The following is a 26,832-nucleotide window of genomic DNA, read 5'->3' as shown; positions in this document are numbered from 1 at the left end:
CACTCTGCCGTACAAAAAAACGTCGTAAAAAATGAAATTAAAGAAGGCGAAAGGATTCATTTCACCTTCCATTATATTCCTAATATTTTGCTTAATTACATGAGCTTGCTTTTATTATTATTGAACCATAAATACATTCAATTCGACGTTGTCATCCACGCGACGATATAAATACCAATCGAAATATACAATCAACCTCAACTGTCAAACGAAACTGTCAACAAATCGGCATCGGGCGGAAAATTGTAAAAAAAAAACCGAATGGAAACAAACACCACCCAAGGCGCGCGTCTCGTATTCACATTAGAAAAGTATTGATCAAATTGTATAAATATGAAATCGAGAAGCCGCTCCCGCAGCCGCAGTAAGCGTGATAAGAAAAGAAGCAACCGAAAATCAAGCTCCCGTTCCAGCTCGACCTCCAGCAGCGACAGTAGCGCAAGCCGTAGTAGCGACAGCCGTAGCAGCAGTGCCAGCAGCGACGCAAGGGACAGGCCTAGCAAAAGCCACAATGATCGCAGAAGAAGCGAGGAAAAATCGTCCAGCAGAAGGCGATCACGATCGCCGAAGCGGACAGAAGAGGTACCCAAAGTGCGCCGGGATGAATCCTCACTAAGAGAGCGCCATACCGACCGGAGGCGACAATCGAAAAGTCCCGACCAGAGGCAGCGCAAGCGGAACGATTCGCGGTCGCCGCGAAGGCAACGCGAGGAAGACTATTATCGCAAACGCCGTTCACAGAGCCCTGCCCGTGAGGGTAGGAGGGCTCCATCGCGAGATAGCAGAAGAGAAGAGAAGAGTCATCACGAGGAGGAAGCACGCCGGCCGAAACCATCAAGGGAGGAAAATCGGCGTCACCGGTCCCGTACACCCCGGGACAGAAGGGATCATTCCGGGGAACGGACGAGGCGTCCGGATGTACGAAGGAATGAAAACGACGATCGTGTTGGCAATGCACGCCATCGGTCGCGTAGTCCTCGTGCGCGGCGAGCTTACTCCCGGACCGATCGCCGAGAACGCCCGGACGATGACGGTCAGCGCAACGAATACGGTGGCAATCGTGGGCCGCCGAACCGCTGGATGCACGACATGTACGAGCCGTACGATACGGACCGTAACGTCGATAGAAGCTTCCGCCGGCCAAACCGTGACCCGGTCGATAACGATTTCATGGAATCGCGTCGGCTGCAGCGCGAGATAATTGGTACCGAGGGAGTGCCGGAGGCGTGGGGCGATTCACCGCCCGAAGGCAACAGCACGGACGAGGAGCTGCAACCTGCCAAGGGGGGCACCACGAAGCACAAGAAATCGAAAGCTAAGGGCAAGAAAAAATCCTCCAAACATCGGTCGAAAAAGGACAAGAAGAAGAAGAAATCGTCCAAAAAGTCCAAAAAGTCGTCCAAGAGCTCAAAGAAGAAGAAGAAACAGAAAGCAAAGAAAGTAAAGGTCGAATCGTCCTCCTCGTCGTCCGATCCTTCTTCCTCCTCCTCGGACTCGTCGTCATCGTCCGGCGAGGAGGGCGAGGAAGTTTGGGTGGAAAAATCGGAAGCTACCGCCCGGGCGGCCGGCAAGGGTACTGGTTCTGGCGCGCAGACGGCCGGCAGCTCGCAGGCCCGCTCCGCCGAGGAGGACGGGGACAATGTGGTCGGGCCGGTAAAGACGAGCGGCAACCTGAGCCAGAAAGACTTCGGACGCGCGCTGCTTCCGGGCGAAGGTGCGGCCATGGCAGCGTACGTCACGGAGGGCAAACGTATCCCGCGCCGTGGTGAAATCGGTCTAACGTCGGACGAAATAGCAAACTTCGAGCAGGTCGGGTATGTGATGAGCGGCAGCCGGCATCGTCGCATGGAGGCCGTCCGTATACGTAAGGAAAATCAGATCTACTCGGCGGACGAAAAGCGAGCGCTGGCCATGTTCAGCAAGGAGGAGCGGCAGAAGCGGGAAAATAAAATCCTCACCCAGTTCAAGGAGATGATCAGCGCCAAGCTGTCGGAGAACAAAAAATGAACTGCCCCGAACTGAGAAGCATTGAAATAAACTCACAAAACAAAACTTTCTGTGTTTTTTTTCTTTTCTGTTGCTTGTCCAATTTATTTTGTAAAAAGTTTCCTATCGATGCTATGCACGCGTCAACGGTCTGTTTATAGCAGCAAACGTGTGATCACGTGCCGCATTAGTAGCTTCGCTCGTCCGCTCTTCCGGTGCACCGCCACCGCGTCGCAAACTACATTTATTCACGTGGACACGGAGAGAACGATTTGATTTAGTTGTGTTATTTTTTACATATCAAACAACGGGTTTGAGAGTATAGATATTTGCTACTAATTCACAGTACATTAAATAGTATCATACAGCACGGGTGAAGCAGCGATGCTCTACCTGCTCCTTTCGCGTCTAGCGCACCACCTGTAACGCACCCCGTTGCGCAGCCATTGCGCCATCATCCTGCGAGCGCATCCCATCACTAAAAGCGTTGCGTCGTTTCGCCTTGCTTCGTTCATTTGCCTATTGCCTACTATAGAAACAAACATTAAATATGCTGTACTCCTTCCGGAGCTGCTGTTAACAGAGGATATTGAGGACATTGCTTTGGGTTAGTACGATTACAGCCGAACCAATATTGCCCCTTCTATGGCGCAAAAAGGAACGCACGTGTGCTACGGAACAATAGCTGCTCAACAACTAGGGCTTGCTCTACAATGCTTCCAACGTTTCTGTGCTCGATTTTCCCAACCGAGATGGAGAAATGAAAAAAAAAAAATCACATTCGTTTTGTTTTGTTTTGCGGGAGTTTTTTTCTCCCCCTTCCTGAATCCATAAAAAATAGAACCAATACGGGTACGGAAAACATTTGTATCTAAACGGCAATTAATCTGTTGCCCATCCACCGGCGCAAGGAGCTCAAGAACGACGATTCTATCTAATTCGCCTTGATGTAGTTGCTGTCGAAGATTTCCAGCTCGTTCATGATGTAGTTCGCCTTGTTTTTCAGCAGCTTGATCTGTTTCTGGTTGGTTTCGATCACCCCGAGCGAGCTCTCGATCTGCTTCAGCTCCTCGTTCATCTCCGTGCTGGCCGTGTCCACTACCCGGCACAATCGTGCGAACGTGCTGGACAGTTCCCTGAATGGAACATTAAAATAGAGAACAATTTTAAACTAAGCAATGAATGGAGCAATGAATTTCGAGCGCTACTTACTGCTGCACCTGGTGACTGCAGTTGGCCGAGGTCAAATCAACGATCAGCTTCAGCTTGCGCGTGGCATGATCTACGTACTGGTTCTTGAAGTTGCGCTCCTTTGCCGTGTTCGTCCAGGACAATCGTTCGTACAGATACACGCTGCCGTATATTACACCGGCGCCGACTATCACACGCCAGCCGATGGTTTTCAACATCTTTAGGGGGAAAAAGAAGCATGTAGTTAATGTTTCGGAACGTTTAAACTACATTAGCAGAGACGTACCAATCCAGCCACCACCAGACCGAGTGTTCCCTGCGATCCTATCGAAGCGATGGCCACCTTCGAAATCACCGACAGTTGTTCGTTCGTGATCAGCTCGTTCTCCGGCATAAGACACATCGGTGAGGTTGGAGAAAGAACCTGTGACATCTAACGATGGGGAGAGGGAAGAAGAAATTGTCCTTCTTTAACATGTTCTGCTCGAGACGGCCATCGTCCCCCTATCAACTAAACTCACATTCATGTTGCTGTTCTGGCGATGGTGCGTGATCGCTTTCCGATTGCTGGCACGGATCTTCCCATTGAACCGTGCGATCAGTGCCCGAATGCCCCACGAGAACCGGAACTCCAGGTCCTCCTGGAAGTCGGCGCACAGATTCTGACAGTTTAGCGTGTACAGCATCTCGAACGGTTGCGTGCGCACGACCACCTGATGCTGCTGAGCGCTCATCTTCTCCGACGGTAGCAGCGCCGTCATGCGGCTCGTCATTTCGCGCTGTGCCGTCTCCACGTTCATCGCCAGCGCCGTGCTGAGCCGGGCGCGCAGGTTCGACCCCAGCCCGTTCTCCACGTGCGCATTGATTTCCTTCTTGTACACGTTCAGCACGAGGGGATCCGTGTGGAACGGCAGATTGAACTCGTCCACCAGCACGTTCAGCCGCCAGATTTCTTCGTTCAGCGCTTTCGCCACCTTCTGCTCGACCTCCTCGACCATCGTGTGGATCTTCATCTTCATCTCGCGCGTGACCTGCATCAGCGACGTCTCCGTGCTGGCGATCCGGTCCGTCAGGCGCTTCCTTTGCTCGAGCTTCTGATTGCGCAGCACGTTCGCCCGCTCGTAGATGCTGTCGAGCATCATGCGCATATCGCTCGCAATGTTTTTGCCGCGCGAGCTGTGCTGCTCGAACTTGGTCCGCACTGCACTCTTGGAAATGCATTCCTCAAACTTACGCTCAAAGTCCTGGAACTCGAAGTAGCGGTTCTGGAACCCGTCGGCCAGCGCGCCCGCTATCGGTGGGAGGCCTTCCTGCTCCTTCAGCCGTGCCTGCAGCGTTTCGCGTGCCGAAACGAAGAACACACGCTCTTCCGCTTCCTTCGGTGTGGCGACCTTCAGTTCCTTCACCAGGAAATCTATGCACCGCTCTTGGTGTTGAGCTTTCACCTGAAGGAAGATATGAGCGCTTGGTCAGCGTTTTCAATTGCTTTGGGTGTGCTTCTTCTAACACATGTAGTTGTGCAAAAAATACATAATTGTAGGTACGGAAACCGAAAACAGAAAGTTAACACACGCACAACCGCACACAGGGACAGAAAAGAATGAAAAGCGTACATGGTTAACGCGTTCGTTTAAGAAGCGATAACAGTCACCGTGCATCGAAACGCATTTCATTACCTTTTCCAGCTCCTTCTTTAAATGTGTAGATGGGTTAGAAGAAAAATAAACGCACCGTGGAAGCAATGAGCGATGGAGCACATGAGTCATAGTTCCGCGTAGCAAACACTTACCGATTCTTGAAACTCGGGCTCGGACGCTGACGCATCCCAGCGGTTGTTCAGCACAAAAATGTTCGGCTTCGATAGACGGGTGGACACTTCGTGAAAGAATGATTTTTCCTACCGAGATAAAACCAGTTTTGAATTCATATTTTGTACCACTGCCACGCGCGCACAGCAAAAACCCTACCGCCAGCGTCATGGTAGATTCGGCGTTTAGCACCAGCACGAACACGTCCGCATTCAGGCAATGGTTGTCGATCCAGTCGTCCAAGTTCGGCGACACGTCCACACCGGGCGAGTCGACAAACACGACGTCATCGCGCAGCAGGCTGCACCGTTCGCGCGGCCAGAATATTCGCACCAGCGAGCTTTCGCACAGCTTTTCTTGGCACAGTGCGTTGGCCAGCTGTTTCACGGACTGCAATTTGCACAAATAAGAACCTTATCAAGACGCGCGCCTTTTCAACCGCCGGACGATGCTGGGGACCCATGCACCGGAATACTTACGGTCACGTTGAGCTTTTCATCGCTTCCCTCCTTCACCAGGTACGCTTCGTGCCCATCGATGCCTTCCACCTGACAGAAGCAGTTGGTCGTGTGGCCGATGCCGCTGGGGAGAATTTTATCGCGCAGCATCGCATTGATCACGGAGCTTTTGCCGTTCGAGGTGCGGCCGAAAAATGCCACCTTCATGTTATCGCGCGCCAGCACCTCCCGGATGCCTCGCACCTTAAGCACGTAGCTTTTGAACTGTTCCGCTTCCGCCTTGTCGACGATCTCGGACGCGGCGGGTAGTTCAGCTGGGAGAAGGGAAGCGTAGAAAAAAAAAATATGGCAATTAAACTAAACCACACCCCCCACATACTATGTCCCTTGCTTTTTGCTCTTACCTTCGATGAAACCGGTCGTTTCGACGACATAATCATTGATCTCGACGAAAATATCGTTGATCTTCTTTTTCGCCCGCACGAAAATCTGTAGCGGCGACACGTCGGTCGCATTGTTGTGCAGCGTGCGGGCGTTCGGATCGATCAGGGCGGCCGTATCGTACATCGAGGCGTTTCCGTTTCCGGTCACCATCGACAGTGTGCGGTTCAGGTAGGTTGCCATGGGGTGGCACAAATCGGCACGCAAATTGGCGGGATTGGCAGTCCGAACGAAACGAAACGAGGGAGAGCGATCACGACACGTGACAATTGTGTACGGCTTTTAACGGGCAACAATTTTTCTAAATAAATACGTCTCCAATACGAATCAATAGCGCTTCAGTTTGCGCTTAGGTGATTTTTTTTTGTCACAATCTCTGATTCCGTTGCCGTTGTGCTACACACACACACATACACACAAATACAAAAACTGTGTATACTTCTAAATCCCGCCTTCCGGTGGACCGCTATTCCTCTGCGCGAGTGTGTCAAGCGGTTCGATTGTGGCGCTAGGTTGAGGAAAAGGAAAAAGCGACAACAGGTTCGAAAGAATCAATCCTTCCTTTCCTTGCTTTCCACTTCCACCACACTTTGCAGCACAAGCAGGGAGTATGAATGAACGGGATGGGGTTAGTAGACGGATTCGAACCGAACGGAAATGATAGCCTACTGAGCACCGGTTTGTATGTTATGTGGAAACTAAAGCCAGGAAAACAGCCACATTGAAAGCCGCTTCTGACGGCACAACACAAAAGGAGGCTTTGGAAGGAATCGCGGTAATGGGTGGGGGTTGTTTGTGACGTTCTTCACAGTGTGTGCACTCAACCTTATCTACACGTTCACACGGGAGGAACCACGTCTTGCTCTATCTCACGCTCGCTAACACTCTGGCATTAAGCAACGAACTGAAAATAAAAAGAGAAACCGAAATAAAAACAGAACATAAGAAAAGGATCCATACTGGGAAGTTTAAAGCACAGTCGCTGGGCATGGCGGGATATGGTGCACGGTCGTCGGTCGTGGGACTGCTGGGACTATACACACACACACACAAATTGGGAAAAAAGAGGAGGAGGGAAATGCAAAACAATCGATAAAGAGCAACGGATAAAGCGGGGAAACGGATGAATGAAAATGCAGCCAGGAAAGATCGCACAAAAAGCACATAACGGTCAAGGTAAGCAGGAGGCAAGCTAGTACGACATAGGCATTGGGGGATAGCCCACGGCAGGCGTAACAAGATGATCTTTTTCGGGAACGATACATCGTAATTGCGCTCTCGCCGAACAATTCTTTCCAAATAACTGTATGGCTCACTGAGTGTGTGTGGGTTGGTGGGTCGGATAATTAGCGGAAAGGCGTGAAGAATAACAGAACGCAAGCGGTCGCAAAAGGAAAAAGAAGAGCACGGTTTGTTTTTTTTGTTTGTGGTTCGTTCCACCCGAGGTGCTGGGAGCTGATAAAGCACACGGCCCAATGAATGAAGGTGAGTGCGCCGTTGTGTTTTCCCCGTGCCCCCTCCATCTCTCCTGTACCGTTCCGCTCCGGATACGAACCTGCTTTGATTCGGTCATACTACGACGGAAAGAGCAAGCGGCGCCCCAATTTGCTGCTGCTGCGGATGACGATGATGTTTCCTCACCGCTGATGACCGAATGTCCTGGCAAGCTGCGTTTTTCTCTGCGCTAGAGCATGCTAGAAAACGCACACGGCGCACTTTTCGCTACCGTTCGGTGATGATTGTGTGCTGCCACTTGCCCGTCGCACCGAGGTCACACAACGGGGGGAATGGCCGTTTCTTTGCCCACAAAACCACACACAGCACAATGCACCACGGCAAAGGAGGACGATTCGCTGGGCAAATTGTTTGCTCCGATTGCTGCGTTTGTGAAATCGCGTGATGTAACTCGCCTTTTGAGCTGTCGGGGATAACGACGACGACAAAACGTCGCTGCAGAAGCACGAACACACACCGCACCGTTCTTCCAGTGCGTTCGCTGCTGTCAATTCTCGGACACACACACACACACGCACGCACACGCTGACAGGCGCGAACTGTCAGGCGTGAGGGGTTTTTTTCTGACACATGGCGGTTTTGTTTACATCTTTTCACGGGAACCGTGTGGGGCTGGTACTGGTACGGAGTGCGATTATCAATGGAACACACACCGTGCCTGGCAACCTGTGATAAGTTTGTTTAGTGCGGATAAATTCCGTTTAGTTCGGAAGCATTCAGTGATAAGTGGGGGAATTGTTTTGTAGCAAACAAAAGTGTAATCGAAGCGAAATGGCTGACGTTATGCTGGAGCTATCGGCCTGGGAAGATTTGGCCAACATTCCGGCAGACCCGCCTAGGATGAGGCCGCTGTGCAGCAAATGTTGGTAAGTTTGCAACAAATGGTTTGCTAAATGGATCGCTTAATGGATTGCCTTCCACCGTTCGCCGCTTCCAGCCGACCCGTGCAAGTGTGCTGGTGTGCCGCTTTACCCCCCGAGCCGCTAAACCCTGCCGGGCGCATCGTACTGCTGCAACATCCGGCCGAAGAGAAACGATCGTTACGCACCGCCCCGATGCTATCCGTTGGGCTCGCCCCCGGCAAGTGTCTCATTTACAAGGGCAAAAGGTTCCCCAATACCCGTCACGATGCGGAGCTGGAGGCGATCCTGGCCGACAAACGGTCGCTGCTGCTCTATCCCAGCGCCAGCTCGGTCCCGATCGAACAAATCGATCCGGCCGGCGGGCCGTACAATTTGATCCTGCTCGATGGTACGTGGCCACAGGCGAAAGCTATCTACCACTGCTCGACCGCCCTGCACGGAATGCGCCAGGTGAAGCTGGTATCGTCCGGCACGAGCAGCTACATCATCCGCACCCAACCGACCGAAGGGTGTCTCAGCACGCTGGAAACTGCTATCCAAGCGCTCAGCGCGCTCGAACGCGACGACCGATACCGAGAGCAGCTGCTCCAACCGCTGCACGTACTCTGCCAGTACCAGCTCGCCAACGGGGCAGTCACGCACCAGTCGAAAGAGTTCCTGATCCGCCATAACCAGTACCCGAAGCTGATCGGGCGGCGGTTGAATCGGTTGCTGAAGCACGCGGACAACTTCAAAGACGACCCATCGGACGGGACGGAACGGAAGAACTCGACGTAGAAACAGGGACAGAACTCTTTACCGCGGTAAATCAAGCATCAGAACCCGATGATTTAACTTTTTTTTTTAAATCATTTTATTATACCACTTTGTATTGTACTGATTTCGTAACATAAAATAGAGCATAGCTTTATTATGTGTATATATACATTCACACAGAGCAGAACTATTGATGACCCATCTTTGTAATGTATGGTTTTGGGCGCCGTTGGGCGCTATGCAAACGCCGTTCTATCGCGCGCGCTCGCGCCTGCAGCATCTTAAATATTCAAATTCAAATGTAACAATTTTTGTTGTTGTTGGTTGCTGTTGTTTGCTTTCTCGCATGTCAATATAATAGTGTCCCAATCTCTTAAGCTACTAAAACAACGCAATAAAGCAAACAGATCATACAGCTCCTGCGCGATACCGTCGAATTGTACGTACAATCGTCCATAGGGGTAGCTTCCGTTGGGCCTGGTTTTGAATCGTCGCTCGCTAGCAAACGGGTAAACACCCAATTACATCATTGGACTGTAAACTGAAATTACTGCTACCTTAAATTGAGACTCATCATTGCCACAAATATCTGCACCATCCTGCTGGGGCCACATTCTTGCGCATGCAATTTCGTCCCTCGCAGCCGGAACAGCCTAACAGCCGGTTCCAGAAAAGCTACAGCCATAAAATAATCACTAACGCACTACGATATTCACAGCATATTCTACGTTGTTTGATTTGCGCTTACCAAAGGGGTAGTATTATATTGGATCAAAGAAATGGAATGTTTAAAGTCTATGCTTAAACAAAAAAAAAACGACAAAGAAATAATCTCTTGGAGTCGGTTGAACAATACCAGAATATGTACAACGGCACCAGAGTACCGTTACGGGGTCTTAGCAGAATATGAACTGGGGTGGGGAGGTTTAACATACTTGTTTTGTCTGCTTAGCTTTGTGGTAACTAACGTGAAGGTACTACCGACTATGTAAAAACAAAAAAAAATCACTGAAGCATTACTCTATGGCATAAGGAACACAACCAGGACCCGTCCAACGGATGGTTCCTGTGTAAGTACTAAAAAAGTTCTAATTACTGGCGGTTACTAACATCTACACTTACTTAGACCATCGTTTATCATCAAATCCCCGTCCCTATGGGCCCTATCCTTTCCCCTTTCTCGTATCATAATACATACATAAGCGCGGTTTCATCAACCATTTCCACCGCTCCAGCAACCCCCACACACACACACTCATACACATCCCACTAACGCTAATGGTGTCCTTGCTTGGGCTCTTTCATAAAGAACCATTCGTTCACATAACCTGTTATGCCTAGGACCTAGGACAGGATGGGATCAGCGTAGAGTCTACCACTAAATATTGACCAATAGCCGGGCAGCATACGCCTCTATGGGGCAGCTTTATAGGGGCTTGTTTCTGTTTCTTTCTTTTTTTTTTGCATATTTGCTTGCTTATGTTTGCCTGTTGTTACTGTCTATCATCATCTACGCGTAGCGAGTAAATATATGTTGAGTGGGTGTGTTTGTAGTTTCCAAAATATTATGCCTATTTAGTAGTAGCGTGGCTTTCTCTCCCCGTTCTCTCGCTCTTTGCTTCACAACACTACTGCGCCAAGTGCAAGAACTACACAGAAGCACACGTGAACGTAGTAGCTACGGGTGCAAGTGATGATGCATCGCTGGACGCAATCGGTGTGCATTGGATTCGATCAATGTTATGTCGCTCGTGTCTAATGTTGCTAACCCCCTTTTTTCTCGCCAGAAGCGAGGAGAGTGATTGGTTCGGAAAAGTGGGTGCAAATTCAGCTTCTTGTTCAGTTGTACTCAGCAAGATCTCAGCAAGACCACGGAAATAGAGATTCCTGTACTTTAGATGTATGCCCCTCAGCATGGATATACGTGCATCGGCATCGGATATAGAAGGTGTCTGTTGGCTTGTATATATGTATATCGATAAATCTCTGTCCCGTTGTATCCATCTCCATTTCTAAGCTTCTTCCTAGTGATAAAAATTGATGGTGGTGGTGTGATGTGGATGCACTAGAACCTCCACGCAGAAAGCCTGGCGCTACAAACTACAGATGCACAGAGAGTTGGCTTCATAGCTACTGTAGGGGTGTAGATTCGTAACCAGATGAAATGTGTTAATTTGACGTGATTCATATGTTTGCCGCAACAAACGTGCCTGGTATGATGAGTTGTTGTGAATAAGGGCATAGCATGATGCTTCTACACATTGTCTATCATCTGCTCAAGAATGCTCAGTTCATTTCAGGGGTCACATTTAGTCATTGGGGGGGGGGGGAAGAGAGGGCCTGGTCAAAGCCATATAACAAGGTGGATCGAAGAGTGTTTTACGGAAACAAGATGACTGTTTGCGGCAACTGTCCGCTGCCTTTTGCATGCTCATAGCGGCCGCTGGCCACCTATTCCCGCAGCTTGTGCCAATCGGCAATCTGACGGCGCGGTGAGTTGCACACCTCCTTCCAGTGGTTCAGGGCGGAACCGTTGCTGCGCGGACCGCCCAGCTCGAGGCGCCCGATCACCTCGTTCTTGGTGACCCGGTCCCAGTCCAGCAGCATCAGCTCGAGCGAAACACCGTCCAGCGTGGCACCGCCGGCCCCCTCGGTCGTCGGTATGTCGAACGCGAAGCTTTCGTTAAACACCGGGCTGAGCGTGCGCTTCTTCACGTGCGTCTTCTTCTTCGCGATGCGCTGCCCATTGTACAGCAGGTAGATCTTGACGTACGGGTCGGCCAGCCCGGTCACATCCATGCGCGGGAGGTTGCGTGCCTTCAGCAGTACGACGGTCAACCGGGCGGCGGCCGGCTGCCAGCAGAGCGAAATCAGCAGCTCGCCGCGGCCCTGCGCCCGGATCTTCAGACTGCGCGGCTGAATCTCGCGGCTGAGCGCTACCTGCTGGTTCTCGATCTGCTGCAGATCGATACCGGACAGCGGGCAGACGACCTCACCAATTACGTCGTCCCGGCTGTAGCGGTCGAAGCTCAGCACCACGAAGTGCAGCGACATGCCGGCCAGCTCGCTCAGCGTCAGTCCGTAGAAGGTAAAGTCCTCATCATACACCGGGTTGCGCGTGTTGCGTAGCACTCTGGGGGGGGGGGAGGTGAAATGGAGAAGAAAAACACACAGAGATAAGTGATAAGTTAGTGCGAAAACCCATTCCGACGATTACACCACCGCATCGGGCTGCTCCCATTTTCCCCATTTTCCTGCTGCACAGAAGTGCCTCCGGCTACAGATTATGGGTTTATTTTTGGAAAACATCTGCGCTTCCAACCAACCAACCAACCAACCAACCAGGAGGGTCGAAAGAAGGAGAAAAGGAAATGGATCGCTAAATGGATTACTTTTCAATTCCCGGCTCGGTTTCTGGGAAGGAAGGGAAAGCAAACTTTCTTCACATCTATATTTATCGTCCTCCACAGGCGAAAAATGGTGGCGCAAGTTTTATTGCCACGCGTGGTTTAGGGGACAACACTCGGCACGTCGGCATCCAAACCAACCTCTATTGCTCAGTTCCAGATGACCTTCAGTATTGATTGTCTGTAACCGCATTTGTCCTTATAGAGATAAACTTCAAAGGTGTGTCATCATCCTGGGGAAACTCTCTCCAGTCACATTATAAGCGTCCGCTTTGACCAGTGCTTTGCTACCTACCGAGTTTTCACCTTGTGCTGCTTGTCGGGCAGCAGCTGCAGCTTCACGTACGGATCGGTGGCCGTCTGCTTGCCGTTGGCGCTCCCATTGCACAGCATCGTGCCGCCCCCGATCGTGCTCAGTTCTGCCGCCGCCGTACCGTGGTTCTTGCCGGGCAGACCGCGGCATCGCACCACCGACACGACCAGCGCGCTCCGGTCGGCCAGAAAGCGTAGCTTGAACACGATCGTACCGAGCTTGCCGTGCTCGGTGCCGTCCCCGTTCTCGCACGAGCTCGGATCGCCCAGCTCCGACACGTCCGGTGATTTCGGTTCCAGCTGCGCATTCTTCGGTATCAGTTCGTTCTCCTCCGTGTACTTGGTCGGTGGCACGATGCTGGTGGTGGTGGTGGTCGTGGCCAGCGTGGTCGTCGTCGTTGCTGTGGCCGTTCCGCCGGCGGCCGTCGTCTGGTCGGTCGGTGACTGGGCGGGCAGGTGGCCCGGTAGCGGCTTGATGCTGGTCGGCGACGGTGATTTCTTCAGATACTGGGGTGGCTGGCCGCTCGGCGAGCGGACCGCTTTCGGCGGCCGCGGTGGCTGGAACGGCAGCGAGGACGCCTCGTGGCCCGCCTTCTTGTGCTGGCGGCGGAAGCGCCGGGCACAGAAGCAGGCCGTCACCGCCAGTATGGCGGCTGCGGTTAGCCCGAGCACGGCTGGCACCACTGAAATGAGCACAACGTAATCTGGAATGAACGGCAACGTGCGATAAAGAGTAGATAGAGTGGTGCTGTGCCGCGGTGGCACGACGGGTACCGGAAGGGGTTGGAATCGAGTGTGTGTGCGAGAGATACACAAACCATGCCAATGGCAATGGAGGAAGCCCTGCCAAAGGTCACACTCAGGTTCGGGAATCCATAGACGGCCATCCCAGTTCGGGCCAATTCGCGGACCATAAAATTCGGTGCGAAAACATCCCCCCAAAGCATCGTAAACGTTCGCCAGCCAATCCATTGCTGTATCGGGGGGCCAATTGGCAGGTTCATTGTTTGATTCTGGGAAGCCGCATTTACTTCGAGACTACCTTACAGAGGGGGGAAGCAAGTATTACAAGATCTCCCCGAAATGATATGCCGCGAGCAGCCCATAAAGCTACCGGTGAAACCATTTACCGGGCAGAAGACGGTGGAGGGACTACTAAGTGACGATAAGTGGTGCGTCAAATTGAAAGCAACAGAATCCGCGGAATAGGCCCCCCGAGTAGGGGCGGGTTGATGGCATCGGGTTTTCCTGCGTCATATTTCAATGCGTACGTTGCTACGCGTTGCGAACGCTCGTAAAGCCGTAATGTGTGGTACCATTTCGCGAGGATGGTTTTCCCTAACTAACTGACAACACCAACAGCAGTGTTGTGGATTGAAGTGTTTATTAAATTGAAATTATGATAAATTTACGCAAACGGTTGGGCTTTAACAGCTTATTCCTGCTAAAAGTCATGAGCTTTTTCGCTGCGCCCAACCACACACCATCTTGGATAATCATTTCGTCCACCTCCACGGGAAGCTTCTTGGAGGTGGGATTAAAGCAAGGAGGCCTTTCCATTTACTCAGCGCCCACCTGGTTTGCTAATTTTAAGCAGGAAAAAGCTCCCGGCTCGCGTCACCTTACACAACGGATCATCTTATCCTGAGCTGTCCCGGGTGTGCTAAGTTCGCTGGAAAGTTATTTTCCTTATCGGTTGTAGCCGACAGGGCACGATGGTTTAGATAAGTAGAAGCCATGCCATGGCGGTAAGCAATCCCGCAACTGGTCGATGCTGTAATATAACCATGTAATGGGCAAGTACTTCCAGACCAAATTGCGTTCAATGAATGTACGTGAAACGTGTGGTGGTCATTATTAGAAAATGATACATAATTCCAACGTCTCTGTATGAAGGTGTTGTCTTAATTGCCAAAACAATTTTAATTGCAAATTTTGCCTTATCGTAACTCTCCAATCTAAACTTGTACGGTTTTTTTTCGTGATTTCTATTTTACTCCCAGTGTGCCCAACGGTAATGGAACAGCAATCGTTCATTTCATTCTTTCGAAGTAGAAAACGAAATAAATACGCACACACACACATACAAATGAAAGGTTTGTTTTTTCATTGCAATATGCTTTGGTGTTTTACGACTTTGTCGACCTTCTCTGTGTAAGCGTATCCCTGCGTTTTCTAGCCCAGCCGTGGTTGGGACTTGGGACGAGGCGACCCGCCAGTGAGCTCAGCAAAAATTCAACCAACTCTCCTCCAACTCCTGGGAGCAATATAAAGGCATTCTGCCGCGAGAAGCAGCAGCAGCAGTAGCAAAAACGAAAACCTTCCAGCAGCTCAAACGAACCAAGAAGCACAGCTTGCGTCCAATGTAACACGTATTACGATCCTCCAAGCTCCTCGTTGGAGCTGGCTCACACATTTTAGTGGCTCCCAAATGATATCGGTGTGGGGTTTTACTCTCTATGTCCGCGAGATGCGTAAACGGTCGGCAACGGTCCTAAACTTTCACCAATCGATTGTTTATAAAATATTCAAAATACATCTAGCATTTGGGGTTTCCACGCACCACCCAAAGATGCACCACAAGGGAGCGTATACTGCGTATCCGGTGTGGGGTTGTGATAGCAATAAGCGGTTGGATAACTTATTTAGACTTTGTAGAACGTAACCAACGAAAAGTCTACATAAATTGGAACCAATGTTGTATTTGGTGTGGTGCTAGAAACCAAAAACACTTTTCGTAAATACTCTACTTCAGCACCGAGTGAATGAAAACACATTCTACTGAAAATAGAATCAAATCCGAGCATCAAGACTCTTCGCTGTTCTCCCTATGAAACACTCATTCACCACAAGATTAGCCCGCAGATTTTGTAAGCTTATCTCCATTACCATTGCCTTCGTGAAACGTACTTCAAAGAAGGATTTCATTTCAAATTATGAATTCATTCGCGTAGTGAAAGGTATTTCGGTGTGTTCTGTGTGTTCCCAAATACGAGCTCTCGTTCATGCAAATCCACTTTAATTGGATTATTGATGGACTTGGGGACGATGGTGAAAGGTCGCTTTCCTTTTCGTGATTTGGTTTTGCCACAAACAAATCACCGATAAGGAAGGCACTAGCTATTGGTTAACAAGGTACCATTGCTGTTTCGTGCTGGTGCTTTGTGAAGCTTTCTCAAGTGTTGAGAATCAACTTGACCACCGATCAGTTACAGAAAAGTGGCAGCATTTTTCAATTCCAAACGACTGCTAGCTAATCCATGACGTCGCTACAAGCAAACTCCAGTTAATCACTTCGGTAATAGCTGCAGCCAGTACCAGTTCCCTCGACGTGGATGTTCTAGAAGCGGCAAGAGCTTGCCGATTCTTGCTGCCAGCCTTTCAAGAGCTTTGCGCTAATGGCGCACTTTAGGTCCATTTTCGTTCGGGCGGGGGATGATGGCCGAAACCATCATCGAACGCGTTGCCCTTTTTCGCCAGTGCAGTGGTGTGCTATGTTTGGACGTGAGACGTGTTGGTGGTCAACGGCTCTCGGGGGACCGAATGAAGCAAACGACAGAAAAATAGACGCAAGCAGTTGGCACACAATATTACACGTTCGTGCACGGCACGAATAACTCTGTGGCGCTCAGGTGCGCCAACTTCCGACATCTTCATTGGAACTGCCTGCCTCATTGCAGAGATGCACACCCATCATCCGTGTCTCTTGAGATGTCCGCATTCGAAACGGCATTTGCTTATCTTTTTAGTTTTGTTTTTTTTCCCTCCCCTTTCGATAATACTGGGTTGGAAACTTCTACACGCCGTCGAGTGTAAGTGACAGGCGGACATGCAATGCAACGTGTCTTACAACCATTCCCCCAACAAGACGGTGCCCGCATTGTGTGCGTCCTTTCAGCATCCTCCTCCTCGTCCACGGGTTCGGGCGGCTGCCATGCTGCTGCCTTCGGAGCATTCGGAGGGCTTTGTCATCGAAGTTCAAGGAAAGGCCTCCATGGCCGGCGCGTGTCGAGAATCGGGTTTGCGGGTGCACACCACAGCCAAGGACGCAATGCAATGCTTTATAGGAGCACAGCGGGAATGCTTACGGTTTTGCTGGCGGGAGTTGTACGACCTCCCGTTCGCCCGGCAAGCTGGCAAGCTGGCAGGCAGGCAGCCAGGCAAGACTGCATTTTGCTGCGTCAAGTAATACCGAGACGCCAGCAGTGCCAATCAATAGGAACAGCTTCCTTAGTAAGACGCTTCCCCATGTGGATGAGTGGGAGAAGCTGTGATAGCGGAAAGAAAATAAGCTGACTTTTTTTGTCTTTGTTTGATATCTCGCTCTTATCGGGAGTGGATTCTCTTCAACACGAGTATGATTATTCCGCGTCCTGCATTCCGTACGTGACTTGCAGCCGGAATGTGTTTTATGAGAGTACCTGTGCTAGTTGACACTTTCGTGGTATTAGCTGGTGGCCCTTGCGCGGGGAAAACTACGATTGTTGCATGGTGAATCAAGGGCCAGGGCCAGCGAAAGGCAATACATTCAATCAATCCAGAGGAAAGAACGTAGATTAGATTACATTGCTATGGTGATGATTGGTGTATTTCTGATCGTGTAGCGATTGCAGCTTCGTAACCGTAAGCTTAAGCCATACACTTTTGGCTCAAACTACTAGATGCAATCTCCATAAATCTTAGACCATGAAGCTTTGGAGAAGTGAACAGCAACTAAAAACGCGTGTGGAATTGAGCAGCTAAGCGGCGATCCGATGGTAATATATGCTAAATTATAATCCTGTTATGTTGTGGTTGTGGATGTCGTGTGGACATCCACTAAATACCTCGACATCATTGTACGAGTTAAACCTTGAACAGGTGCCAGAAGCCTTAATCTACAATCAATGACAAAACGAAATCCAGAGCAATGAAGCCTCTTGCCCAGCAAATGGAAATCTAATGATCCCAACTAATGCAGCTACTAGGTCCACCGTCTCTCCAATCATGTTCCAGCTCCAGCTGTCGACTGCTTAATCGATATGTTTTTTTTTCTTGTTTTCTGGTACTAATTTCTGGAACCAAATCAAAATCGTTCTCCCACTCTCCCACAGCAGAGCCGTTGTGTGGGACGCGTACGCTCTGTACGTTTCCCGGGATGACTCACGGGGTCAGGTGAATCAGGTGTTGCTAGCCAAGCGGGCACCAAGAAAATTGGTACCGCCGGACATCACGCAACTGCGGGCGACTGACTGTCGGGTGCATTGGCACCACCGTCAGTGATATGATCGGCAAGTGCAATGTTTGCACTCCCCTTCCCCACTCCTCTTCTCCACTCCTCCCCCCCCCTCTTCTCCGGCTCCCCGATTGCGATTGTTAATGTCAGCTAATGGGAATGCCCGATGTTTGTACCATGTGCCATACACATCAAAGCAAGCATGTTTGTGCGTTTGTGTGCGTGTATTGGTTCACCTTCAGTATGGGCCTGTTTGCAGAGACTCGTCTGCAGCTCCAGCTTTTTCAAAACCAAATTCCTTCCATACATACAACTATATTTATATCTCCTGTATAGAACTCTACCTCCCCCATAAAGCCTCCTCACGTTGTTCGAACACACTCATTCCAACCACCTCGTTCCCGTCCGCGTGGGCAGAATGCCCTAGAATTGAAGTAGCCCTATATTACCAGTTTCCAGCGTGTTCATGTCCGGGCCGTGGTCGCCCATCTTGTTGATGATTCCGGACTCCACCGTTTTGCCGACCTGAGACAGGATTCAGACAGGAATACGAACTCCACCCACACAGACACACGGAGACACTTCACTGAACTTACAGGCAGAGATTACACAATTTGCTTAAAAATCCAGCCAGCAGTGGGATCTCTTCCGGGCACACTGAAGCACACAAAAACACCCTCCAACGCACAAACACACTCACACGCGGACACGGAGGAAATAAACGCACGCGCGCGCCTACACAATCGCTTGAAAGGAGTTGTCCTACGATGTGTGTTTTTTTAGCAAACGTCGACACTAACGTCTCACCACGGTACCGAGTTTTGTTACACCTTCAATTTAGTGAACGAATAATGCTTGTGGCACCCAGTATTCAAAGCGTACCATTGTTGAATCCTTTTCGAAAGCACTGAACACTGATCAGAACACAGCACCAGCACCAGCAGTCTGGGCAACAATTGGGATACTTGGGATGCGATGCGCTTGTACGGAACTCCGAACAATATGACCGCAATGTCGCACTTATGCTGAAGGTGTGAGCACCAACGTCAGGCAAATCGATAAAGCAAGCGGAACTGAAATGAGGCGCATGCGCTCTACACCGTTCTCACCATCCCGGTGGAAAACAAAACAATGGCCGGAGCTTTTAAGCTCTCCGGTTGCTGCTTGGTGTTGTCGTCGCCTACTAATTGCTCCAGTTTTGCGACTCCTACGCGGCTTTCGGAGCGACTGCTGATGCTGAGAGATGAGATGAGATGTGTAGAGATGAACGAGAGGGACAAAAAAAGGGGAAAGAGAGAAAGAGAGGGTGAGAGAAAGAGAACCAGTTTGGAGCAATATATCCAAACGAAATGGAAAATATTCTGAAAAATACGTCTGAAATTTCTGGAAGTCTTCCAACTGTCACAATGAAATCCTGAAACGTCAGAGCAACACCTAGCGCCATACACACAAAACAAGAATGAAATGCAAAGTTAATTTAGTTTAGCGACTGTTTTTGTACTTATTAATTAGTTGAAATTTGTTAAAATAAAATTACAATTTGTGCTATTTTATGCAAGCAAAAAATATATATATGTTTGAAAATGCTCTAACACGTGCTGACGTGCCTGACCGTACAAACAACCATGCGCTTCCATCGTTAAACGGTTTTATTTTAAAGCGATCTTATGGATTTGGACGCTCGATCTAGTTGTTTCCTTATCCTTAATTATCCTTCTGAATTTGTCTTGTACAAAGATTCTCTTGTTCTCTCGGTTTCACCAGTGGCGGATTTAACGGTACGCGGACTGAGCGGCCGCGGGGGCCCCGTCAATGTAGGGGCCCCGTATATGGTAATTCCAGCATATAGATCGGTGTGTACAGTAGTCTCGGCAAGAGCTTCTGTGCTAGATAGTGGCCCCATGGATAAAGGGACTCATATTCAACAATATTAAAGCGGGCCCCCCGCTCGACTCCAATCGGGGGGCCTCCACTCCTTTTAACGCTTAGGGCCCCCAACACCCTAAATCCGCCACTGGGTTTCACCTTGAAACAACTCCACAAACTTTTCTTGGTAGTTAGATCGTTCGGCCCGTTGCCTCCAGCAAACACGTGACAACTCCGAGTTTCTGTTACAAAAAGTTTGCAATACAATGCACAGTGACGTTAATGTACAATAGTTGTACGGATTCTCAAACTCAACCAATGATAAAGTATTTATAAGGCACGTCATTCATCAAGAGCGGAATAAGACAACTTTTTTGTTTTATCGTTAGGACTCCACCATACTTACCGGGCCACCTGTTAAGAAGTCTCGTGTTTCATAGAAATTAAAAAGTTACACCTTAAGACAATCATCAATTACTATGCACATCGTCAACCATTTCTGGACAAAGGTAATGCACGTTTCTGGATGTTTTACTTAAAATTATTTACCGTCCTCGTAGTTTTATTCAAAAGATATAAATAATACATTTATCAAGAGAAAGTAGACGTTGGAAGATACGCATGCTTCACACATTGGTTGATGTTGTTTTACGACCTCGGATCTAAGACAGAGTGGATTAATGTATGTGTATGTGTGTGTGTATTTGTGTTTGTTCGTTTTACAAGATGGTCACCTCTGTTCACTGCCAACTGTTTGGTTTGTTTGTGTGTGTGGTGCCAAACTTGCCTACAGGCCTAATGGACAAACCGCAAAACCACTCACGACCACCACCACTACTACCTGTGCGCTCCGACGCAAGGATGTATAGAAGCTTCCAAAAACAACGCTGGCGACTAGCAACAATGACAACAACATCATCATCATCAACAACAACAACAACATGATCTTTTGTAACCTTGCTTTTGGGATGGTCTCTTTTAGGGGTCTCTTGGAGGGGCTTCTCTTGCTCTCTGTTTTCAATAAATATGGTGCCTTGCTGGTGTTTGTTCTTTCTGTTTCCCCCTCTCTGTACCATCTGGGACGGTGATGTTAGATGATCGCATTAAGTTAGATGTTCTAATGCACTCTTTCTATCTCTCTCTATCTCTCGCACTCGCTCGTTCCTTGCTTTCGCGGTGTAAATTTACTCTTTTGCTGCCTGACTGTCCTAAGCTAAGCTCGGTTCTCGTTTGCTTCGATCGCGAAAGTTCGTTCAAAAATGCCTTCCGATAGGTAAAGTAACAGAGTGTTAACAGGGCAGGTGTTGTACGGTACGCGCACGGTAAGGTATACAGTCCAGGGCACCGGCGTTATACCATACCGATCGCAACACTCCAATCTTTCCCCCTCGAATTAACCGGCCATAGATGGAAGCCGACCTTAGTAGCCGGCCAACTCGGCGAACGTGGAGTCCATCTCGTCGGCCAGGGACTTGTATCGGTCCTTGTTGACGCCCAGCTCATCTGTGAAGAAGTGAAGAAAAGGTCTGTTAGTACCACATCGCACAAGGAATGCAACCGTCTGCCAAATGGACATAACTTGAACGTCACAAAAAAAAAACGAATGGACACTTTAAATACACAGACACCGATCGTTGCGGGAGTCTCTCTCTGGCCTGCACGGGGAGGCTTGCGAACGATCTTGCGTCCCAGGACACGTAGTATAACACATTGCCCGATTGTCGCGTACGGACGATATTCGGTGTGGTCGATGGTGATTTGTCGCACGAAGGTCAAACGTATGAGTCAAACAATGGGGACAGCAGAACCAGTGAATGTGTTTACGTACATATGATAGTAATCTCGTTAGCACACCGAACAACACAAGCTAGTTCAAAAAAAAAAACAGGATGCAAACGGTAAGTGCATGTTTGTTAGAAAGCGGCGGACGACTATGCACGCAATGCAGATCGAGGCGCATTTTGGATGGAATGGGGATCTAAAGCTATCCTGTCGGAAGGGTTTTTACCTCCCCCTGATGACGGGGGAACTTGAGGCTCGATCAACATAAATGGAAATTCGGAGTTCGGTATGCAGTGTATGTGTACAACGAACGCACGCACGTAAAGGTGAAACGGGATGGTAACGGACGTTTACAACACAACGTAACACAGAGTGGAATGCTTTGCTGAATGCTGAACAGTTACGGCCACAAAGAGAAGTCGCGTATGTGTGTGTGTGTTTGTGTGTGTGAGCCAGGTGGAAGATGTTCCGGGCAAACGGAAGATGACGATCAGAACATTGTATTGTGTGGATGTGCTTTTATGTTCTTTTTTTTTTTGGCAAAGATGTGAAATGGAAACACATGTACACATGAACGGAACACCGAACGGAACCGGAAACGGACGAGCACATTTGAGGTGATCAATATAAATATATATAAATGTATATAGGTACAAATATGACGGACGTGCGGACTGGACAATGCAGACAATGCAGAAGATGTACAACGTCACAGCCAAAACACACAGTCGGTGGATTGTAATGGATCAATCAACAAAAACAAAAGTGGTGAGTGTTTGTGGCGGTGAAAACAAAACTTTCAGAAAAAAACCAAATCGAAACGCATAGCAGAATCGTGTATGTAACGTGTGTTACACATAAATACCTAAAGGGTCGGATCGGATAGCATCGCACTACTATCACCACACCAACGTGTAACGTGATGCGGGGAGTTTTTTTTGTTTCTGCGCGATCGTAGCGTAGTATAGGTCGGGCACCGTTTAGGCGCCGAACGACCACTTCAAAACGGCGACGCAGTAGCAGATGTAGCAGAAGGCACAGTCGAAGGATATCTTGTAGCTAGTGCGCGAACAGAGAGCTTTCGCGTTTCGTTAGCTGGACTTGGCTAGAGGATAGAAGGACGCAGGATACAGGAGAGCTGTGAAGGAGAGAAGTGTGCGAAGGGAAAGCGAGCAGCAGTGGTACAGAAATGGGGGGAGGGGAGGAAGTTGGTAGGGCGTAGAAGGGTTTTGAGGCAAGCTGGTACGGGCAGGCAGTGACGCCCAACGTTAAGACGGAAGTTAGCGTGCAGTTTAGTATCCGGTAAGTTCGGCGAAGGTCGAATCCAGATCGTCGCAGATCGCCTTGTACTTCTCCTTTTCGTTCATCAGTTTGTCTGCAAGAGATTACAGAAAGGTAAGTTTGTTAGGATTTGCGTGGTTGTTCCCGAGGTCGTTTGCTGTTCCGGAATGGTGGACTGGACGGTTGGTGGACTGACGTGGTGGAATGGTGGAGACACGGTTTTTGGAATGTTTGATCATCACATCCCGGTGTCGGACGATTGTGCGCCGAAGAAATATGTTGATCTTCGCTCAGGTCGAGGAGTTGGAGATGGTGTGATTGGATTTAAATAGACCCAGCTAGCTCGGCCCCGCTATGGGGACAGACCAAGCTAACGGCTTCGGGGTTTATGTTTTATGTTTGTTTTTTGTTTTTGGTTTATGGCAAACAGCAAAAGCACCCTTGGCGGCTATTTACAGCTCAGGTTATTTAAGTAAGCAAACAGCGAAGAGAAAAATAGAACGGTTTGTGTATGTGTGTGGTGTTGTCTGCGTTGTCTGTCTGTCTGGCATCTAACAGCTACTGTTACTGTAAAGCCTACGTAACAACAAGTGTCAGTGTGATGGTACGTGTGCATCTGTGTGTTATCTTTGTGTATTATAAGTGACGCAGTACTCTTCGCCTCGAGGAACAACTATTAGACTACCCGTTGCCTATCCGTATAGCACGTTTAGTGTGAGCACCAGAAGGTACGACGACGACGACCGACGCGATCGCAGACGCGCAGATTGTATGGTTCGGGTATGGCTGTTGGTGATGTATTAGATACAGGGGGTCGCGCAAGCTCTCGCACGTACCTTCTAGTCTGTCGACCTCCTTCTGGAGCTTCTTGACGTTCTTCTCCGCGTTCTCGGCGCGGGTCTCCGCCTCCTTCAGCTTGATCGTCAGGCTCTTCAGCTGGCGCTTGAACTCCTCCACTCTCTGGTTGGCCTTGTCTTCCGACACCTCCAGAGACTTCAGGGAGTTACCGACGACCTGTGGGAAGGAAAGGGCAAGATACGAGGATTGATGTTACACTCAACGGCTTGTCCGGTTGCTTGCCTCCGCATGCGTACCTTCAACTCCTCCTCCAGCTCCATGATCTTGGCCTCGCCGGACTTGACACGGTCCTCAGCCACTTCCAGCTCGTCTTCAACGAAGGCCAGCTTGCGGGACACCTCGTCGGACTTGGTATCGGCGTCTTCAGCGAGCATACGCGCCTCCTTCAGCTGGTTGGACAGCTGATCCATACGCTCCTCATCCTGCTGGGAACGGTTCTCCAACACTTTGCACATACTGCGAAGAGGCCCCGCGCACGTTAGTTAGCTGACCGCTGTCATCCCCATTGCCCTGTGCTTACCGGTTGTTCTCATCAGCCGACTGGGTAGCTTCCAGCAGCTTGGACAGCGCGGCGGACGAACGTTCCTCAGACTTTTCCAGATCCTCCTCAACCTGCTGGACCTTGCGGGTCAGGGCGGCCACGTTCGCCTCGGTCGAGGTGAGCAGCTTGTCCTTCTCCTCGCTGTCCTTGGTGGCCTGCTCCAAGCTAGCCTTGAACTTCTCATGGTCCTGGGTGACCTGCTCCAGACGCTTGGTCAGGTCGGCGACCTCCTCCATGATCTTGTCGGCGCGCAGGTTCGCCTCCTTCGCCTGGTTCTCGCAGGTGTCGGCTTTGTCCTGCGCGTTATCCTTCTCGATCTTCATCGCCTGCATTTTCTTCTTGATCGCGTCCATTTTGGATGGTTTGTTTTAGCTAACCGCGGGCCACAGAAAATGAAACAGGAACAGGAGCTTTCCTTTTTGCAGGTGCTAGCTGTCGAAGTGAACAAATGACAAACAAACAAAATAGTTAGGAGATACAGTAATTTTTTTGCGGCTGAGTTCCCTGAATGCTAGGTCCCTTATTTTGTAGGTCCTAACGTCTCGATCTACTTCTTAGCTACTGTTCGTCTGCATCAACTACTTTGTTAATTGAACCTGCCCGTAATTGCCAAGGATTTTCGCGCTTAACACTAAAACCTTGTAAAGTGAGCAAAAATACAGTTCCCATACATTGGCACCCATTTTTGCACGCCACAGTAGACAGTTTTGCCAGTAGACAGTAGAGCACATAAAGAGACGTACAAAACAGCAGGCCCATTGCTTGAAATCCGTTGGCAATTCCTAATAATAGAACATTCGACTCTAGGCCTTCCAGCCATCCTACATTCGCATCCGTCCCAACGCCACGCACTACCCAACATTCCATACTCAACGCAACATTCCACGCCATTCCTCTGCTCCCACCCCGACAATCCTTCTCTAGGCCACTGTTTATTTCAAGAAATTTTCATAAATGAGTAGGCCGCGGCGAACAATTGCCCTCGCTGCGTAACGGTGTGGTGCGGAACGGTAGCCCCCAAATCCGTCCCAAAACCGTGCAAGGAAGGTTGCAGCACAGAGGCGACAGCAGTAAGCGCGAGTGCGAGATCACGCATACGCATCAGGCGGCCTGCGCATCAGCGTTCGTGCGCGCATCTGTTCTAGTAAAAATAGCTCCCCGGCAGGAGTTAGTATACCGTGGCAAACGGCTGAGGGGATGAGGCAGCCGCCCGACGGACCTTATAAGCTGAAGTGTAGCTGAATCGTGCGGCTGCCGGTACGGTGTGCGCAAAATACGGACATGCGCAAAGCGCCCAACAAAAAACGGCAGCCCTGTACAAGCTCAGTGCAGAGAGTTGGCAAATTTTTCCTCCGCTTATTAGACGGAATACATTGGTGGATACATTGTCAATGTTCGATTACTCTTAGCAAAAGGGGTGGCTCAAAACAGAGTTTTATCGCTGCACAGCTAACCAGTAACAGGCGGTTACTCAATCATAGCCAAACTCAATGGAGACTATTTTTAGACGCGGGGGGGGGGGGTGTTTTTTAACCAACACACCCGCTATGAAATCAAATGTTTTTTCTTCCTCTTCCTCTTCTTCTTCTTCTTCTTCTTCTTCTTGTTCTGTTCCGTGTGCGAGATTTAGGCTAAATGGTTAATTATAACCGTTGCGTGTGAAAACTGCTGCCGTTCCGCAGTAGCAGCGATTGGTCGGTCTGGCGCTATTTCGGGCCCACCGATCACCGACACACTATCTGACTGACAGGGGGCGCTTACACGGACACCTGTACGCGCACGAAATAGTTCACTGCTGCTGCTGCCCTGGTAGATGCCGTCACGTTAAGGAATGTCTCGTTTTTTTTTAAATTGTTGTTGTAATTTTGCTTCATTTTTTTTTCTATCTAACTAAACACGTTTTTAATGGTTTAAGAAGAAGTTTTGCCGATGACTGTTAAATGGTTCCTACTACCAATTTCTGTAACCGTACTAAGGATGCACTTTAGGCTGCACTTTTTCATACTATTCATTTTGGTATCACTGTTACGCTTCATTTCCAAAAAAAAAAAGATTGTACACTTTTTCACCCTAATTGTAATACAAAACGTAAGGAACATCCTTCGCTGGCAAATCAAAACCCCTTTTCAAGACAAAAAAAATAGGAACAACAAAAACAACAAAACCAACCTGAGCGCTTTCACTCAAATCCTCGCAAGACTAAAAACACGATAGCACTGAGTAGCGCAATACGAGGAAAACTCCGATTGACCCTTACGCCGAGCGACGCACACAGCCGTGCGACCAGTTCCGGACGGTGCACGAAGTGGTCTCGCACACACACACACACACACGCCATAGGAAAAGCGGGGAAAAAGCGTGCGTGAAGCACGATCCCGACGAGTCGGCTTTAGTTCACGGTGACGTCACGTTTTTGGCGCTTTTCCCCGCAATTTGTTTCCCCGATGCCACTGTGTGCTGGTGCGCGTGGGACGCACATTTTCCCCTTTGCGCAAATCTAGTGCGCGTGCAGTTCGCACGCGCATCCGCACCATGATCGGTTTTCTCAGGTG

The 26,832-nt window shown here is 49.6% G+C and overlaps 5 protein-coding genes across 10 annotated transcripts; 2 read left to right on the top strand and 3 right to left on the bottom strand.

The window, feature by feature from the left end:
* The first annotated feature begins 257 nt into the window (after positions 1-257).
* On the top strand, positions 258-2,069 carry LOC121591127 (NKAP family protein CG6066). The gene has a single exon (XM_041911520.1). It carries the CDS (start codon positions 334-336, stop codon positions 2,005-2,007), a length of 1,674 nt encoding a protein of 557 aa, XP_041767454.1. The 5' UTR covers positions 258-333; the 3' UTR covers positions 2,008-2,069.
* A 730-nt stretch (positions 2,070-2,799) lies between these two features.
* LOC121591126 (transmembrane GTPase Marf) lies at positions 2,800-7,865 on the bottom strand. 4 transcript variants are annotated; one of them, XM_041911516.1, is made up of 10 exons: positions 7,440-7,865; positions 6,710-6,788; positions 5,848-6,392; positions 5,465-5,757; positions 5,145-5,375; positions 4,967-5,074; positions 3,699-4,622; positions 3,464-3,610; positions 3,199-3,395; positions 2,800-3,122 (listed from the first exon to the last, which is right to left on the bottom strand). In XM_041911516.1, the coding sequence occupies exons 3-10, from the start codon at positions 6,065-6,067 to the stop codon at positions 2,921-2,923; spliced, it is 2,322 nt and encodes a 773-aa protein (XP_041767450.1). In that variant the 5' UTR covers positions 6,068-6,392; positions 6,710-6,788; positions 7,440-7,865; the 3' UTR covers positions 2,800-2,920. The 4 variants fall into 4 exon arrangements, with proteins under 4 accessions (XP_041767450.1, XP_041767449.1, XP_041767452.1 ...); XM_041911515.1 differs by having other exon boundaries at positions 5,848-6,788; XM_041911518.1 differs by lacking the exon at positions 6,710-6,788.
* Positions 7,866-7,912: 47 nt separating this feature from the next.
* On the top strand, positions 7,913-9,181 carry LOC121591129 (tRNA-uridine aminocarboxypropyltransferase 2). Its single transcript, XM_041911523.1, has 2 exons — positions 7,913-8,265; positions 8,337-9,181. The coding sequence occupies exons 1-2, from the start codon at positions 8,171-8,173 to the stop codon at positions 9,037-9,039; spliced, it is 798 nt and encodes a 265-aa protein (XP_041767457.1). The 5' UTR covers positions 7,913-8,170; the 3' UTR covers positions 9,040-9,181.
* A 151-nt stretch (positions 9,182-9,332) lies between these two features.
* LOC121591128 (synaptotagmin-11) lies at positions 9,333-19,126 on the bottom strand. Of its 2 annotated transcripts, none has more exons than XM_041911521.1 (3): positions 18,402-19,126; positions 12,721-13,441; positions 9,333-12,151 (listed from the first exon to the last, which is right to left on the bottom strand). In XM_041911521.1, the coding sequence occupies exons 1-3, from the start codon at positions 18,439-18,441 to the stop codon at positions 11,470-11,472; spliced, it is 1,443 nt and encodes a 480-aa protein (XP_041767455.1). In that variant the 5' UTR covers positions 18,442-19,126; the 3' UTR covers positions 9,333-11,469. The 2 variants fall into 2 exon arrangements, with proteins under 2 accessions (XP_041767455.1, XP_041767456.1); XM_041911522.1 differs by having other exon boundaries at positions 12,721-13,420.
* Positions 19,127-20,345: 1,219 nt separating this feature from the next.
* LOC121603459 (tropomyosin-1) lies at positions 20,346-26,567 on the bottom strand. Of its 2 annotated transcripts, none has more exons than XM_041932186.1 (5): positions 26,450-26,567; positions 24,260-24,712; positions 23,976-24,195; positions 23,718-23,895; positions 20,346-21,321 (listed from the first exon to the last, which is right to left on the bottom strand). In XM_041932186.1, exons 2-5 carry the CDS (start codon positions 24,631-24,633, stop codon positions 21,239-21,241), a joined length of 855 nt encoding a protein of 284 aa, XP_041788120.1. In that variant the 5' UTR covers positions 24,634-24,712; positions 26,450-26,567; the 3' UTR covers positions 20,346-21,238. The 2 variants fall into 2 exon arrangements, with proteins under 2 accessions (XP_041788120.1, XP_041788119.1); XM_041932185.1 differs by lacking the exon at positions 20,346-21,321 and adding an exon at positions 22,835-22,975 and having other exon boundaries at positions 26,450-26,566.
* Positions 26,568-26,832: the final 265 nt, after the last annotated feature.

The sequence above is a fragment of the Anopheles merus genome, chromosome 2R (assembly GCF_017562075.2).
Source record: "Anopheles merus strain MAF chromosome 2R, AmerM5.1, whole genome shotgun sequence".
Classification (NCBI taxonomy): Eukaryota; Metazoa; Arthropoda; class Insecta; order Diptera; family Culicidae; genus Anopheles; species Anopheles merus.
Note: the sequence above shows the minus strand (reverse complement) of the source record. Positions and strands in the feature narration are given on the sequence as shown.